The sequence below is a fragment of the Sporothrix brasiliensis genome (assembly GCF_000820605.1).
Source record: "Sporothrix brasiliensis 5110 chromosome Unknown Cont17, whole genome shotgun sequence".
NCBI classification, from domain to species: domain Eukaryota; kingdom Fungi; phylum Ascomycota; class Sordariomycetes; order Ophiostomatales; family Ophiostomataceae; genus Sporothrix; species Sporothrix brasiliensis.
In genome coordinates, this window is record NW_024467136.1 from 3,653,189 (window position 1) to 3,670,106 (window position 16,918).

General features: G+C 54.6%; 7 protein-coding genes across 7 annotated transcripts; 2 read left to right on the forward strand and 5 right to left on the reverse strand.

Moving 5' to 3' along the window:
* Positions 1-89: 89 nt before the first annotated feature.
* Positions 90-2,843, reverse strand: SPBR_02328 (DNA ligase 1; the record flags this gene model as incomplete). Its single annotated transcript, XM_040760631.1, has 1 exon — positions 90-2,843. The coding sequence occupies one exon, from the start codon at positions 2,841-2,843 to the stop codon at positions 90-92; it is 2,754 nt and encodes a 917-aa protein (XP_040621048.1).
* A 542-nt stretch (positions 2,844-3,385) lies between these two features.
* On the forward strand, positions 3,386-4,415 carry SPBR_03024 (translation initiation factor 3 subunit K; the record flags this gene model as incomplete). Its single annotated transcript, XM_040761327.1, has 2 exons — positions 3,386-3,549; positions 3,851-4,415. 2 exons carry the CDS (start codon positions 3,386-3,388, stop codon positions 4,413-4,415), a joined length of 729 nt encoding a protein of 242 aa, XP_040621049.1.
* A 313-nt stretch (positions 4,416-4,728) lies between these two features.
* On the reverse strand, positions 4,729-6,123 carry SPBR_02805 (pre-rRNA-processing protein TSR4; the record flags this gene model as incomplete). Its single annotated transcript, XM_040761108.1, has 1 exon — positions 4,729-6,123. One exon carries the CDS (start codon positions 6,121-6,123, stop codon positions 4,729-4,731), a length of 1,395 nt encoding a protein of 464 aa, XP_040621050.1.
* Positions 6,124-6,515: 392 nt separating this feature from the next.
* SPBR_02539 (T-complex protein 1 subunit zeta) lies at positions 6,516-8,454 on the reverse strand (the record flags this gene model as incomplete). The annotated part of the gene is made up of 4 exons (XM_040760842.1): positions 6,516-6,763; positions 6,832-8,090; positions 8,169-8,263; positions 8,413-8,454. 4 exons carry the CDS (start codon positions 8,452-8,454, stop codon positions 6,516-6,518), a joined length of 1,644 nt encoding a protein of 547 aa, XP_040621051.1.
* A 3,483-nt stretch (positions 8,455-11,937) lies between these two features.
* SPBR_02517 (uncharacterized protein) lies at positions 11,938-13,929 on the forward strand (the record flags this gene model as incomplete). Its single annotated transcript, XM_040760820.1, has 3 exons — positions 11,938-12,232; positions 12,376-12,427; positions 12,477-13,929. 3 exons carry the CDS (start codon positions 11,938-11,940, stop codon positions 13,927-13,929), a joined length of 1,800 nt encoding a protein of 599 aa, XP_040621052.1.
* Positions 13,930-14,273: 344 nt separating this feature from the next.
* On the reverse strand, positions 14,274-15,014 carry SPBR_03205 (uncharacterized protein; the record flags this gene model as incomplete). Its single annotated transcript, XM_040761508.1, has 1 exon — positions 14,274-15,014. The coding sequence occupies one exon, from the start codon at positions 15,012-15,014 to the stop codon at positions 14,274-14,276; it is 741 nt and encodes a 246-aa protein (XP_040621053.1).
* A 335-nt stretch (positions 15,015-15,349) lies between these two features.
* SPBR_02964 (uncharacterized protein) lies at positions 15,350-16,466 on the reverse strand (the record flags this gene model as incomplete). Its single annotated transcript, XM_040761267.1, has 2 exons — positions 15,350-15,519; positions 15,704-16,466. The coding sequence occupies 2 exons, from the start codon at positions 16,464-16,466 to the stop codon at positions 15,350-15,352; spliced, it is 933 nt and encodes a 310-aa protein (XP_040621054.1).
* Between the last annotated feature and the right edge of the window lie 452 nt (positions 16,467-16,918).

Consider the following 16,918-nt stretch of genomic DNA (forward strand, 5'->3'; position numbering starts at 1 on the left):
CGGGGAGAACAGCTGAAAACTGATGGACCACAATAGCTTGAATGTGCAAGAATAATGAAAACATAGATGGTCTACTACTTTCTGGAGATCTATTCCTCTTCCTCGGCGTCTTTAAATGTGTCGCCCGCCTTGTCTGGAGCACGAGCATCTTGCTTTCGGTAGAGACCTGCAAGGAACTCGCTGGTGCTCGCTTCATCGATGCCTTTGTCCTCCCGCTTGCGGAGAAATCGCGGGAAGCGAAGGCTGAGTCCACGGCTCTCGTTGACAAGCCCAATGGCCGCTGTGTAGACCGGACTTAGTGTGATATCTGCAAACGCCATCTCCCACACTTCTTGTGGCTCGAACCAGACGTCTGGTTCTGGGCCATAGTATTCGACAAAGCTGGGCTTTTGTGTGCGCGTATTGTTTGTCTTCTTCGTCTCCTGTTCGCCTGTTGATCCGTGCCCCATGCCGTCTTTACCTTCATCCTCATTGTCGTCATCGCCATCATCTGCGTCACCGTCATGCCCATTATCGTAAAACGCCCGGTTAGCTTTATAAAAAGCATCCGTAAATCCCGATATGCATTTTGTGACGGCCTCCAAGGAACCCGTCTCCTCGTTGCGCACGGCCATGAGGATTGGCGACCACCACTTGGCCTTGCGCCCCATGCCATGCCATGCGGCGATCGGAATCAAATCGAGTGTGTCAAACGTCGAGCCGTAATCCTTCTTCACCTTGAGCCACGAGTCGAGCCGCTTGTCCGGCTCGTATGTGGCAAGAAGAGGTTTCCGACGGCTGCTTGTCTTCCTTTCGGCGCCGTTGTCGCCTCCGTTCTGCGCACCATTGACAGTTCCTTTTGATTTTGGCTTTTTCTTCACAGGTGCCACAGGAGGGACCACCCGCGCCATTGCTTCGTCGTCCTCGTCGTTACCGTCGCCGGTATAAGCCAGATCTGGTAAGTTGTCCAGAATCTTGACCATGATACCCTCGCACTTGGCATCGGTGGCGCTCTTGAAAAAGGCTGACACCGCCTCACCATCCTCGGACGTCGCATCCATGCTTTTCACCCACGTAAAATGGTGTGGGATCTCGACAAAGAGTGATCGCAACAACTCCCTCCGTTCACGCAAGGGCCGGTCTAACAGCGGCTGGCCGTTGAGAAACATAAGATCAAAAGCGAACAAGCAAACGTCAATGGTGATGCTACCTATGGCCACATCTTTTCGTGCACGGTTCGTAAGCGCTTGGAAAGTACGCAGCTCACCCGATTCGCGGTCCACAGCGACCACTTCACCCTCGAGAATGAAGCTTTCGACGCCCTCCCCACGGATGCGTGGCACTAATGATACGAGATCAGGATACTTGTCCGTCATCACCTCGAGATGTCGCGAAAAGATGGACACTTTTCCGTCGCGATCACAATGTACCTGTGCGCGTTGACCGTCATATTTGTACTCGCAAGTAAACGCACGCCCCTGAAGTTTGCCAAGCATCTCGCCCAGGTCACGCGTGATGGACCCTAGCATCGGCCGCAGGGGAATGTGCAGCGCCAGGCCGCAGCGCAGCAGCAGTTCGTCCGTGACACCAATCTCCAGCAGGACGGGCACCAAGTCGTTGTAGTTTGGCCGCCGCGCAAAGCATGCCTTGACGGTTTCTTCTGCGCGGGCCCAAACTTCCGCTAGCTCTTCCTTTTTCATTGCGGCGAGCAATTTTGGGTCCTGCAGCGCGGCGTAGGAAAAGCCGTCCACAGCACCATCACGCTGAGGTGGCTTTGAGAGCAAAAAGGCTCGTGAGAGCGCAATCAGCATCGTCGTCTTTACCGCACCAATGCGCAGATGCTGGCACAGTGTCCGCACAATATAGCGGCTCTCGTCGCCGCCTCGTGCGTCCTGCAGCAGCCGGTCGACAATGCGCTGCTTCGCCTCCACGCTGCCGGGGCCCTGGCTATTGGCCACTTTCACCAGGGACAGGTAGACGCCTCGGATCGTCAGCGGTTGAGGCCGTCGTAGGGTGAACGCCTGCTTCTTCTTGGCCTCAAAGGCAACATCGCCGGGGTCACCATATTTATGGAAGAGGGACCTGAGGCTGCGTGCGTCGAGGCCGCACACCTGCTTGAGTGCCTTGCCAATGGCAGAGCCGCCCAGGCCAAGTTCGAGCGATATATATGGTGGACTGATAGCGTTGGTGGCCAGCCACACGGCAGGCAACAAGCTCTCCGGATCCGCCTCGATCAAGAGACGAAGACAGTTGACCAGAGTATCCACAATCTTGATCCGGCTCTGTGTGGCGTTGACGAGGACGAAACAACGCGTCAAAAGTGCATAGGAAGCGTCGCCACTGGTTGCGCCGCCTGGTTTTGCCACCGCCCACTGCCTTTTCAATGCCGGGATGTACTTGGAAGGCTCAAAGACCAACGGACTTTCATCGAGGGGGATCAGGGCCGCAACGGCATCCTCGGCGGTCGTGACGGACTGAAGCGACAGTGTATTCTTTGAGGACGGAGGTGGCGGAGATAGAGGCGACACAGCTTCTTGTTGGGGCCTACCAGGATCAGGTGCATCCGGTACGACCTCCTCTGATGCCGTCAAAAAGGGGAGACCCTGTTGTTCTCGCCTAGTCTCCTCGTCCCATTCTGCTTGGAGCTTTCTGGCGAGCTCCTCGTCGGTCATCTCCGTTCCGGTGAACTCAGCGCCATTGCTGGACGAGGCCGCGACATCGGTTTCATCCTCATTGCGGAAAGTCGCTGGAACGCTTAAGCTCCCCGTCTGTCTCTGCTTGGAAAAGAAATACTCCAGACCCCGATGCTGTGTGCTTTTTGCATTTTCAGCATTGAGCTTCCTCTTCTTTGCTGGGCTCGGCATAGTACCCGTAGGTTCTCCAAAACCGGAGCCACCAGTTCCTCTAGTATGCGTAGTTCATTGTGCAGTCTCTCAAGGGATTGTCTGTCCCATTGCTTGCCCAGTTGGCGTAGTTGAAGGATGCAAAAGGTTGACTAATGAGCAGCATGGTGAGCAAACGCATCGCGGTGGAGAGCTCTGATGTTCAGCGCCTTCTTGAGGTGACCACGGCCACTACAGCATGTGTTGGCTGCCTGAATGGCGGCGACTTCCAGAAACGGGTGAGCACGTGACAGTAACTGGTGGAGAAAGGGGAAGAATTGCCCTGTGGGCCCCTGCTTCTCTCGTGCCAAATGTGGCGCTAGTCCCGTTTCAGCCACCGCTCTTCACAAAAAATGGCATCGCGAAAACTGAACAAATCCTTTTCTGCCCCGCGGCCGCACAAGAAAACGACGACACTGTCCTCGATCGCACCCACCCCCACCAGCCGACCCATCATTGTCTCGTAACACCCGCATCCTTACCGTCTTCTATCGACCATCCACATCGCATTCACGTTGCCCAGCATGAGCAGCGAAGACCCAGCGGAGCGGCCGGAGCAGATCGCTGCCATCATCAACGGTCTCGAGCGTTACAACCCCGAGGCCGTCGGCAGCCTGGAGGCGTACCTGACACAGCAATGCGAGGACCGGTTCACGGACTGCAATGCTAACCGGACACTACTGAAGCTGTATGTTTTTTGATCGTTGCCGGAGGTGTCGTCATTTTTGGCGAACATCCTGGTTGTTCGCATTTTCCCTTCCCAATACCCCCGTCTCCTGTCGTGCGTGGCCTCATCCGCTGCCGACTTTGATGATGACTATATAAACGTTTCCTATTACCTGACAATATTTGCGAATGATGTCAAATTGTGTGAATTTCTGATTTTACGAGACAAAATACCTTTTTGTTACAAATTTTTGAAGAGCGTATACGTCTGCAATGGACTCGGGCTGACTATCAATCTTCTCTTTTTTTTCGTTGCCCTTTAGCTACCAACTCAACCCCGACCGTATCAAGGACGAGGTGATCACCAACATTCTGGTCAAGGCGATGACAGAATTCCCCAGCCCGCAGTTCAACCTGGCCATGCACCTGCTGAGCCCCTCCGTGGCATCACCCTCTGCCGCCGCCGCCTCTAACAACACCGTCTCATCAGAGCTCGCCGAGGCCGTGTCCAAGCTGCGCGCGCTCAACGCCCTGCTGGAGGGTGCACAGTTTGCCCGCTTCTGGGCGACGATGGACTCGGACGACCTGTACGCCGACCTGACGACCGATATTGAAGGCTTCGAGGAGGGCGTGCGCGTGCGCATTGCACAGCTCATCAGCCATGCGTTCCGCGAGATCCAGGTGCCCATCCTGGAGCAATGGCTGGGTCTGAGCGAGGACGCCGTGCGCCAGTTTGTGACGGGAACGTGCGGCTGGAAGGTGGACGGCGCGACGGTGCAGATTCCCAAGAACGCCGAGAACGAGGCCAAGAAGACAGAGATCCGGGAGGATGTCAACATTGAGATGTTTTCGCGTGTCATTCGGAGATCGTGGGAGGAAACTGCATAGAAAGAGACAGAGAGCGCCTGTGCGGTCTGGGTATGATGAAGTCATGGGTTATTTAGGCGACAAAAAATATTTGGGATGCGGGAATCCCTTCTTTTTGTGGTAGAGAAAAAACGAAAAGGAGCGGCTGGCATATCCGTTTTGTTTTGTACAGGCGTTACTTGAGTCCTATTAATACAAATATATTTTTGCGCAATAAAGTAAGAAGTGTCGTAGATTATACCTTTCACCCGAGTGATCTTTATAATGAACTATATGAAAATGAAACGCTTTTAACAAGTAACCTAATGCCCTTCGTTAATTGAATATACACTTTCTACAGCCGTTGGGCCTCCAGATCCTCCCACTGCACACCCGCCCACTCCTCTAGGTAGCTCGCCTCGCCGGCCGGCGTCGCTTGTACCTGGCAGTCTTTCTCGCACACAGCCACTAGGACCGTACCCCAGTCCATGCCCTCCAATCCCAGCTCATCCGCCTCCAGCAGGTCAATGGCGTGCGGCATCAGCTGCACCTCAAACACGCGCCGGCTGCGGCAGTTGGGGCAGGGCGGCAGACGGCCCGATGTCGATGCCAGGACGGTGGATATGTTGCCACCAGCAGGGTTCTGGCCCCAGATGCCGGCGACCGCATCGTCCTTGTTGTAGAAGAGAGGCAGGCCATTGAACTCGTACCGAATTACCTGGTCCGGGTTCTGGGCCACACGGTCGGCGAACTTTTGGAAAGCAGCGTCCATGCTGGACTCAAAGACAAACTTGTCCTCCTTTCCACCACCGCTGCCACCGGCCGACTCGCCCTCCACATCCATCGTCTCCGTAACAACACCAGGAATCGCGGCCGGTGTCGGGTCGAGCGTCTCGTACTCGGCGTCTGCAATCCAGCTGACAGGGTATGCAGCGGGCCAAGAGTCGGCTGGCGGCCAAGGCTCGGGAGGCGTGGCTGTGGTAGCTGCGGTCGTTTCTGACTTGTCGTCGTTGATCGCGAGTGACTCTGCAAAGGTCTTGGGCAGGTCTTTTGCCGCGTCCTCGGTCGACTGTTGTGTCTTTTCGGAAGGGGATGACGGCAGTTTTGACGTTGGGGCCTTGGCTGCCGGTGCGGATGCTGCGCCTCCGAGACTGAAGGGATTCGATGTGCCGCCTATAGACGGAGATCCCGAGCCCCCGAGGGTGAAAGGGTTTGCGTTGCTGCTGCTTGTGCCACCGGCCGAGAACGGGTTCGCCGCACCAAAGAGGGAGTTGCCCAGCATTGGAGCCGCGCCGACGGTCTTATTCGCCTCTGTGGTCTCGGCCTTCTTCACTTTCGCCGCCTTCTCAGCAGCGGCAGCTTCTGCCACCGCGGCATCCACGCGCACACCACGAATCACACGCACACTCCCTGGCTTGCGCCGACATGCCTTGTTACGGCAGGCCAGCACATACAACCGACGCTCGTGGCCTGGAAACCGGTCAGGGAGTTCACCGTTGAGCTGGAGGAGCAGAACGAGTAGCGCCTTGCACACGAGGCAGCGTGCCAGGCCCGCAGAGGGCGGTGCTTTCCCCCCGGCAATCCAGTCCGGGCGGCCACCGAGGCGGCTTACAGTCTCATTGTTTTCGGCTGCATCGTCTTGGGCGTCTTGGTCCTCAGGATCGGCATAGCCGAGAAGCACGTTGGTCTCGGTGTAGTTTCGAGTGCCGACATCCTCGTCGTCGGACGAGTCGCTGTCGTAGGGAGCCATTTTGGTCAAAATCAACTAGCAAATCGAAATTGTTGAAAAAGAACAAATTGGGCTGCGACGGAAGTTAGGAGAGGCCAGATGGACGTCGCGATGTATTCTGCCCCTCTATTGACTTTTTTTGCCTTATCGGCCGATAAGACTTTTTTTGGTAATGACAGGAAACGGGAAGTCGCCTCAAACATTGGGTCACGTGCAATCAATCAACTCTTCACATGGACGACCAATTCCTTTGCTCGAATGTAAGAACCATTGTATTTTTAAAGCCACGTCTACAAAGAGAAACGCCTACCTGTCGTTTTTCGATTTTAGGTATTTGCAGCTATTCATACAGCATCTTTAGATTGTAGCTTTACTCTCCCACCGCTTTTTTTACTAGGTCTCGCCTTCCCCTATTACTCTTGTCCCGTCATTGGACCATCCATGCCGGGTCCAGGACCGCCTTGCCGGCCCATCTGGCGAGCCTTGAGCAGCTCGTCGCAGAGCAACAGGTTGGATGCGATGCCGGCACTCGAAGCAATGCAGTTGCGCAGCACACGGAACGAATCGTAGACACCTTCCAGCTCGGGGTCCATGGGTTCACCAGTTGTCAGGTCGATACCGACGACGTTGCCCTCGGAGAGCTCGTCTTGCAGACCGGCCACTAAATAATTAGCATAAAGTACGCAAAACAAAAAAAGAGAGATGGGGGGGGACATGGCTGGTACTTACAGGCATCCTGGATATCGAGACCAGCGTTGGCAGCCAGAGTCTTGGGAATGATGAGCAGGGCGTCAGCAAAGGCCTCAACACCCCACTTGGCCTTGCCCTTGACCGTCTTGGCAAAGGCGTCCGACTTGAGGTGGGCGGCACAGGCCACCTGGAAGGCACCGGCACCGGGAACAACACTCTTGTCGACAATCATGTTGTAGACACTGCGCAGGCCGTCGCGGACGGCGTCGGTGATCTGCGTAATGGTGTGCTGATTGGGGCCCTTGATCATGAGCGTGACCGACTTGGGGTCCTTGACCTCCTCGACAAACGTGTACTTCTCCTCGCCAAGCTGCTGCTCGTAGACCACGCCCGCCCAGCCCAGAATGTCAGGCGTGAGGTCGTCCACGCTGTTCTGGGAGACGCCGCCGCACACCAGCTGCAGGCGCTCCATGTTGCGGCGCTTGGCGCGGCGCAGCGCAAAGATGCCGTTCTTGGCCAGCACGTCGAGCGACAGCGGGTCAATGCCCTTTTGGTTGATGAGCACAAAGCCCTTGTTGGGGTCGTTGCCGCACACCTGCTTCTTGAGCTCCACAATCTTCTTGAGCTTGGCGTCCACAAAGCGGCGCTCGCTGTCGACCAGCTTGTCGCGCTGCTCGGCGCTCGAGTAGAAGAAGCTCGAGTTGATCTCCGTCTTCTCGTACTCGAGGCTGACGTTGAGCGTCAGGATCGAGGCGTTCTCGACGCGCTTGGGCATATCCGGGTGGCGCGCACCGTGGTCGAGCGCCAGACCGCGAATCAGCTGCGTCTCGGACGCTGTGCGGTGCTGCATCTTCATAATCTCCACCATGTGCAGGTCGGGCTTGGCCGGCGCCTGGTAGATGGCAAGTACGGCGTCGACAATGCCCGGCGTCAGCTTGTTGGCGAGGGTGGCGTTGAGCTTGGTGGCCAGCGACGTCCGGGCGACAGACAGCAGCAGCTCGCGGTCGACCTCCTTGGGCAGCTTGAACTTGTCGAGGAACGCGAGCGCCTCGGCCTTGCCAATCTCAAAGCCGTCGGTGATGATACGCGGGTGCAGGCCCTCGGAGATGTAGCGGTTGGCCTGCTTCAGCAGCTCGCCAACCAGCAGCACGACGGACGTGGTGCCGTCGCCACAGATGTCGTCTTGTGCGGTGGCCGCGCGGGCAATCATGACGGCCGTGGGGTTCTGTATTTGCATCTCGCGGAGCAGAACGTTGCCGTCCTTTGTGAGCTTGATCTGGCCGGAGCCATCGACGAGCCTGTGTGCGAGGCAAACAGATTAGCCTTTGCACATAAAAAAGAACCGAGGTAAAGCGACAAAGGGGGAAAGGTCCTACATCTTGATGGTGCCCAGCGGGCCCAGATTTGACTTGAGCACATCCTGCAGGCCCTCGCCGGCGGCAATGTTCACAGCCAATGCTTCACCGCGCCTCTGTAGTCAATTGTTAGCACTGTCATCAGTCCGAACGAACGGTATTACGATCCGACAAGAGCTTCGTCGAGCTGAAGCCTGGACAAAACGCATTGTCCCCAAAGAAGATAGGGGCAAAGGCGGCGCAAATGGGGAAACAGGGGACGTACTCTCGACTCGGCTTTGGGGTTGAGAAGCTGTGCGGCCGACATGGTCTGGGAAGGATCAGAAGAGGAGTTTCGAGTGGTGGTATAGGAGGGTGGAACGGAGGAGTGTGTCGAAATCGGCCGGTGTGCTGGTATCGACGCGAGTCCAGAGGTCGTGATGCTTTTCACCGAATTTGACCTTGGTGGGGGAGGTTCGAAAGGAGCAAGCCCGTGGCGGCTTTTGGCGGTGCCTGCTACTCCTATTTTTCTGCCTTTCTGGCTGCTTCTTTTATTTTTTCGGTGGTGCTAGCTTTCTTTTACTAATTATTTTTGGAATTCTTTTAATTGCTGCTGCCGTTTCGCCTTTCCAGGTGCCTGCGTGAAGGCTACAGCGGACCCCACGTAGTTGGGCCCTGGTGTGGAGCCTCTTGGCTGACTAACACGGATTTTTGGAGCTCAAACCAACCCACTGAAGTTTGTAACCTCCAGTTGAAAACCGCGTTTGGTTTGTTTACAACTCTGCAACGCTCTCGATATTACCTCTTGGAGGGGAATAACGGTGAACTACGAAAATTGTGAAAATAAAATGTGTCAGTAAATGCCCAGAATCATCTTCACATAGTCGGATTCAATAGTCAGCGTAGCCATTATAGATTCCCTTTGGAGAAGCTCTACTCGACGGCTATCTGTGCTATTTCCATGAAAAGGCAGGAAATCACGACTCTGTTAATGAACCACTGTATCAAGCAGCCTATGATGCAAATTGAACTTATAAGAAATCACGTTACTTTGGTACCGATTTTATTTATTCTTGCTGAGTCGTTTGTGTTGAGTTTCACGATAAGTGCTGCTTTTATAACGAAACACATGTTCAGCGTGATTAAATCTTAGCACGTTATCCCTATGTTAGTTATCTTGAAAGTCGGCTAAAAAAAGGGAAATAACTCAAACATTTACGGCTCGATATCTTACAAAACTGTTATATAACATTTTGCGCCATTGGCACTCCCCCCTCCCCCCTCCACAATAATAATAACTTTTTTTGATCTCATCTTCTATTTCGGTCCTAATATATTACCTACAGCATTTATAAATAAGGCTCTTTCCGAGAGGGACCATGTGCTCGCTTCTTCCCATATTAACTGTTCATGCTTTCCACACATGTGGGATTCGAAATGGAGGCCTACATTGGCCTATTACTTCTTTTTATTTTTTATTTTTTTATCAAAATATTATTTTTCCTGCATAGCGAACAAATGCCTCTGAAAACGGGCTACCGGGCCTGGGCCCGAGTGTGGCTTAGGTTAAAAGAGCCAGATTTGTGATTAGAGGCGGCTCGGTGCCATGACAAAAGGACCGAGGCCCTCGACTCTCGGCGACGATGTGGGAGGAAAATGCACCCAAGAAACGCCACAAACGTTGTCTGCTGTTATGCTTTTCCTGGTTTGTGTGTATTGTGGCTAAAGGAGGGGAACGGCATACGATGCAAGCGAGCCGTGTTGCTTCGACTGGGATGCCGATCTTCTACTTATTTACACTCTCTTTTCTCGACTTTCTTTGGGACAAAATATCGCACTACCATCGACCCAATGATATGCAATGACTGGACGGCACAACCAATCCACCCTCTTCACCCCAACCAGGTCCAAGCGAAGGGATGCCATATGAGCACACACACAAGCAAGTGTCTTCTGACGAGAACCTGGAAATCTGGTCAGGCTTAATCTGTGCGGACATTTTTAATCCTTGGTGCACTGATTCACTCATTCCCATATCACGACCTTTTTTGCTCGGAAGATGAATAAAGTTTCACTTTACTCCAAAAGTGTATGCCCCTTTACTTGTCATTTTGCCTTCCTTGTCCTGCCTCGCTCGTCATTATTTTTGGCTTAGGCGCCCCGCATCCTCAGTTTCCCAAAAGGGTGCGCCCGTTCACCATGCCGTCTTGCTGTATGTCGTACTGGCTGTTTCATGCGAACCAGCTTTTAAATGCATTTGGTACATACATGTGTTGCATATCCAGGTCACATTGGGACAAGCCAAAGGACCCGAGACTCTTTTACCTGTTCAACATCAAGTGCGCTTTGTTCGGGCACCATCTCTGCAGCAGACGTATTCTAGCAGGCAGTTAATTGGTAGACCTCAAAGTCCGCGATACGATGTGAACTGACAATGGACCCCACTTGCTTATACGCACCATCGCCGAAATCCACCTACATGCAGCTTTTTGCAGGAGCCCCTGCTCTGTAAGACAACACATTGCACACTACCTTCTCCCGCTCTTATGTGGCTCCAACTATTGCATATCGTGCTTTGTTGTCGGGTACATGAAGTTGCAAGCGAGAAAACCTTAAAATGTGCGTTGTAGAGTCAGGAGCTCCCTCGTTCTTGACGACTAGCCTCCCTTGGCCTACGTGTGGTCATCCATCATGACCACATGTGCCGCCGTACCATCTGGCCACCTTCTTGACAACCGCTGCCACTGTTTCCATACACTCCACTATTATTGGTGCCTTGCCTGGCGTGTGAGCGAGGAAAACAAGCTATTGCAAGAGACATGCCACACTCCGCAGGACCTGGTATTATGAAACCAAGTGAGATGCAGACGCACGAAGGACTCGGTTTGTTCAATTGGGGGCCGATAGACTTCCATGCTGTTAGCCCTCATATAGGTGAGTGATCGTATTGGTGAGTATAGCGTCGTTTTCAACCGAATCTACAGAATCAAAGGGCCTCAGCTCGCAAGATGAAGATCTTCATACGACGTAGCTTCAGCACGACCAGACAGCTTGGCGAGCTTGGAGAAGTGGAAGAGGCCCATGATGTCAAAAAGAAGAAAAGATGCCTTGATCCTAACCAAACTTCGAGTACCAGTGGCGACTCCACGTGGGAAGAGAGGGGAGAGTGACGACGAGAAAAGGGGAGGGAGGAAGGGACGAGCAAACGACATGGACCAGGATATGGCTCGCCGTCTAATTGTAGGCTGCCTGCTGTCTGCTGGAACTGGCGGATGATGCGGAACAATGAAAAACACAAACGAAAAAAAAGAAAGGAAAACAAGACGGGCCAAAAGAGGATAGTCTGGGGTATCCAAGCAATACGTTCTTTGGTAGACCTGACACCATGCCTTTCCATTGGCAACCATCGTCGACAAACGTGTGCATCACGACTAAGCCTCTTTGACATGCACAGGGCCAAGATGAGGTCAGGAACGAAAACAGGACGAGAAAGAAGGAGGGCGGGTGCAACATCACAGGATCGACGCAAGGCACGCCGTGTAAGCAGGATGCACGTCGTGTTCGTGCATAGGAAAGCGAGGAAATAAAAACAAATAATAGCATTTTGTCAGACAAATGTGAACGGCAGACTCGGAGACGTCTGCTCGAGAAGAGAAACAGCGTTGGAAATGAGAGATTCTGTACGTATATAAAGAGACGGATATCACCACAGACTCCGACGATGTGCTATTGTTATTGCTTGCTTCTTGGAGAGTATCTCATATTTTATCTGCTTCCAATTACCAAGACACCCTCCTCATTGTGACATACAATGGCAGCCCGCTTCTTTCAGCTACTCTTTGTGGCCTTGCTGGCCAGCTTGACTCTGGCCTCGCCTCTTCCGGGTGGCGAACTACAGGTGTTGCAGCCAAGACAGTCGTGCAACACGGTGGCCAACCGGCAGTGCTGGTCGTCTGGGTACAGCATCACCACTGACTATGAGACGAGCACACCCGTGACGGGTCATACACAGACGTATACGTTCACGATAAGTGAAGTGAACAATTATGTCGGCGGCGATGGCGTGGTCAAAGCCAAGGCGATGCTTGTGAATGGAATTTTCCCTGGTACGTGTTCTCCTGTCCACCTTGATACGATACTCTTTTATTTGTCAATACTAACAAGACAAGGCCCAACCATTACTGCCAGTAGGTCAAGCCCCCCCTCTTTTTTCTTGGTGCTGTGCTTTATTTTTTTTTCTGACCTCCAGACTGGGGTGACCGCATCAACGTGACGATCATCAACAACTTGGTGACGAATGGGTAAGCAATTCCTCTCTTCCCGTTATAATTCTCCCTGCTAACCATGTAGCACTTCTATCCATTGGCACGGCATCCGCCAGCTCAATTCCAACCAAAACGACGGCACCAGCGGCATCACCGAGTGTCCCGTGCGGCCTGGAGGGAGCAAGACGTACTCTTTCCTTGCCACGCAGTACGGGACGTCGTGGTACCACTCACACTTCTCGGCCCAGTACGGCAACGGCGTACTGGGCGCCATTGTGATCAACGGGCCGGCGTCGGCCAACTACGACGTCGATCTCGGTCCGCTGCTCATCTCCGACTGGTATTATGCGCCCGTCGACACCACACTGGCCCGCGTCAACAACCCAAACAATCCCTTCATTCCGGGTTTCCCCGGATCCACGCCGCCCAGCGACAATATCCTGTTCAACGGCAAGAACATCAACCCCAAAGGCAGCGGCGGCAGCTACCAGACGATCGCTCTCACGCCCAACAAGGCCCATCTGCTGCGCATCATCAACCCGTCCGTCGAGAACACGTACACCGTCTCGCTCGTCGGCCACTCGTTTACGATTGTGGCCACCGACCTGGTGCCCGTGCAGCCCAAGACCGTGACCAGCCTCTACGTCGCCGTCGGCCAGCGCTACGATGTCATCATCAATGCCACGGCGGCCTCGGGTCTCTACTGGCTCAACGTGACCATGCCCACCGGCCCCTGCGGTATAAGCAACAACCCGCGGCCGGCCGCCATCGTGTCGTACGTGGGCGCGACACCCCCCAAGCCGACACCCACCAGTGCCGGCACAGCGCCACCGGACCCGAGCTGCGCCGACCCGCCGGCGTCCTTCTTCACGCCCATCGTGTCGCGCACGGCCCCCGGCGCATCCACCTTCTCGCCCAACTCGGGCGACACCCTCAACACCAACATGATTCTCAGCCAGAACGGCGTTGCGCGCGTCTTCTGGCCCGTCAACAACTCGCCCATGAACGTCTCGTGGAACCAGCCCACGCTGCAGTACGTCCTGAACGGCACGACCGGCAGCATGCCGACCCCCGAGAACGTCGTGTCCGTGCCCTCCGCGGGCGTCACCACGTACTGGCTCATCCAAAACAACTCGCCCATTCCGCACCCCGTGCACCTGCACGGCCACGACATCATGGTCCTGGGCGCGTCGCCGGCGCTGGCCCAGCCGCTGCGCCCGGGCTACACGCTGCGCCCGTACAACCCGGCCACGGACGCCGTCAACCTGCGCGGAAACAACCCGACGCGGCGGGACACAACGATGCTGCCGGCCTGGGGCTGGCTGGTGGTGGCGTTCCAGACGAACAACCCGGGCGCGTGGCTGTTCCACTGCCATGTGGCCTGGCACGTCTCGCAGGGGCTCAGCGTACAATTCCTGGAACAGCTGGGCGCGATTCCGCAAAAGGTCGACTTGAGCAACATCAACAGCCAGTGCAGCACATGGGGCGCATACTATCCAGCCAACGACCCATTCCATCAGGACGACTCTGGTGTCTAGGCAGGAGCGGGGGAAAGAGTGATGGTGTGCCAATGGCAAGTGAGGAAGGAGCGACTTTTGTCAAATTTGGAAGGAGAGGACTCGGTGTCTCGTGATGCGATTCTTGTGTACAATTTTCCAGATTCAACATATCACAACGCAAATTTAAGTATTCTAACTTTGGTAATCGGGGGTCACATGTCGACAGCGATAATGCTCCATTATAAAATTGTCACAATACAATATGGAAGAAAATAAAAACACCGAGTCCCAAAATCCAAGTCATAAGGATGGAATAACGACAAAATAAATAGCAGATCCGGTCTGCGGCATATGTGTCGTAAAATCGTAACCCACCGCTCGCCTCACGAGAGATGCGCCCTCGGCGGCGGGTGAAGTCCGAGCTCTAGATCATCTTCGCTCCCATGATTATGATTAGTGCTGCTTCCACTCGAGCTGCTCGCATCTGCGTCCCTATTTGTGTCCACGGCCGTTGCTGTAGATGCGTTCGAGACGGTCCGGCCCCGAGAAAGATATGCGGCAGAGGCTTGCGGCGTGGTGTCCTTGCTCTCGTTGCCCGGCTCGGTGTTCTCGGCAGTGTTGTCGGTGCATTCCTTGGAACTTTCGGCAAATGCTTCCTCTTGGTCGTCAAAGTCACCCCGGTCGAGCTCCTCCTCGGAGATCCAGAACTCGGTCCGCTTCTCGATAACACCCACACCGGCTGGCATGCCGCTGTTTTCACCAGCAGACGCCGTCGCTTCCACTTCCACGGTTGAGGGCCATGGTCTTGCAGCAGCTGCGCCGCCGCCGTATGGATGCTGTTTGCTCAGGTGGTGGTGATAGTAGAGACTGCTGCGCCGACGGCTGGCCACCGTGGTGCTGCTGCTGATGCTTCTGCCGTCCCGTGTGTAGCTTCGCGCTTCCCCACGATCGAGCGCACGTCCGCGACCTCTTGTAACGACACCCGCCGAAGAGTCATTCCCGCGCTGGCCAGCACCCTCGCTATTTCGAGCGACGACACCATCTTCCAGGGTGGTTATGCTTCCGCTGTGACTTTGCATTGGCATCACTCCAACGACCATCATTTTCCCCTTGTCGTGGGACATCGAGGGCGTCTCCTTTTCTGTGCCTGGATCGTTCGTAGAGTGTATCGATTGGGGTCTCCAAAACAACACCCTACTACAAACAAACGATCTGAGCCGTCTTGTTATGTGTGAGAGGTGTGCAGCAGACGTACTCCCCTCCGTTGCGGGTGTTGCCTCCGAGGTCGCCGTCTGAGAGCGTGATCCGTTTAAGCCAGGTATTCGACTTGGCGAGTAGGATGACTGGCGACGGAAGATATGGTGTCGTTCCAGGCTGCCTGTGTGGCTGCTGATATTGTTTCGATTCCTTCCATACCGCCAGCTTCGGTGTCTCCGGGACCACGGCAGGTGAAGGTTGCTCAAGATTGCCAGGCCATGAGGAGAGCCGTGCGACTGGGAGCCGTAAAAGCTCCAATGTTGACTCGATGTACCTCGAGGACCACTGCCGCGGCCACTTCCGGCTCTGCCATTGTGTGCCGCATTGCCTCCACCGCTACCTCCACCGCCTCCGCTCCCACTGTGAGCTGAACTGTCGTCTTCGAAAAAATAGATATAGAAGGAGCGAGACAAGGCAAGATTGGCTGCGATGGTGCCAACGAAGAGTTCGCAATTGGCCCAAATCTCTGTTATGCAAAAGGCCCCTGTCGAGGTATTAGCTGGCAGTCGCTTGACGTTCTCAGACAATGAGGGTTTCTGGAAAAACCTAAACCTACAGGTAAAGTCCGTTGTCATGATACTGAGAGAGACGGCTCGTCCAATACCGCAGCCGGTGGCGAGCAGCCCCAGACTCATCAGCCCACAGACGAGCATCTTCGACTTGAGCGGAATGCGAACTCTCCAGATGACCACGAGCGGCAGACAGGAACAAAGCAGGTCCGTCAGGACGGCGTACCCAATCGTCAGGTAGATGCTAAACACACGTACCCGCGGGTCCCAGCATGCGCCCATGTTGTTCCAATACTCGTCGACCGGACGGCACTCGGCGAGCAGGATGATCACCACGCCGCCGTTGGTCGCCAGCAATCCGGCCACCATCCCATAAATCAGCCACCGCAGCCACCGCTCGTTCTTGATCCGCAGAAGCAGCAAGCAGATCGAAATCTTCATAAGGCAAATGGCCACGAAGAAGAGCAGCAGCGCATACCACCCGAATCGGTTGGCTGTTTGGTAGTCACCTGCGTCGATGTAGCTCCGGTGGCGGCCGTCGCCAAAGTGCACCTGCGCAATCTGGCATCCGAGACGCGTGGCGGAGAGGATGGCGACGAGTGCAATTGTCAGATCGTCCCAACCGAGCATGCGGTTTCGGGCTCGGACGAGAAGCCGAAGCGTCGTGGTCACAAAAACGAGAAACATGAGGACGGACGACGTGACGATAAGCGTGGGACCAACGTTTTCGTCTGGGGGACTGATGACGTCCATGGCGGAGAGATCTGGCTCGGTCGCGGCTTGCATAAAGGAAGACCCCATGGAGGCCATGGCCGGAAAAGCGACCATGACGAGATGCCAGAGACGGCTCAACAATGGCAATGGTAACGTGAGCGCCGATGAGCCATCAGTAGTGTAGGACGCTGAACCTGTGTGATCTTGTCGTTGAAATGACTATACGGCTTTTGAAGAGGAGAAATGGTGAACGTGGCGGCTTTCATAGCGATTTTATACGTTGGAGGACCCGGACGACGTTGTAAACAGTATCGCTGGTGGAAGTAAGAAAAAGGTGTCAAGATAATTTGGTTTAGTACTTTACAGAGAATCTCAGGAGAATGGCAAAACATATTATAAATGCAGAATCAAACGAAAGAAAGGTCCGTAAAACACAATCACACGCAAGCAGGTGCGTACGATCAGACCGGTCGGAGAAGGCAGACGCGACAAGCAGAAACATGGTTGGCAAATCCCCCAGAGAGAGAGATGGAACGAATCCCACCGAG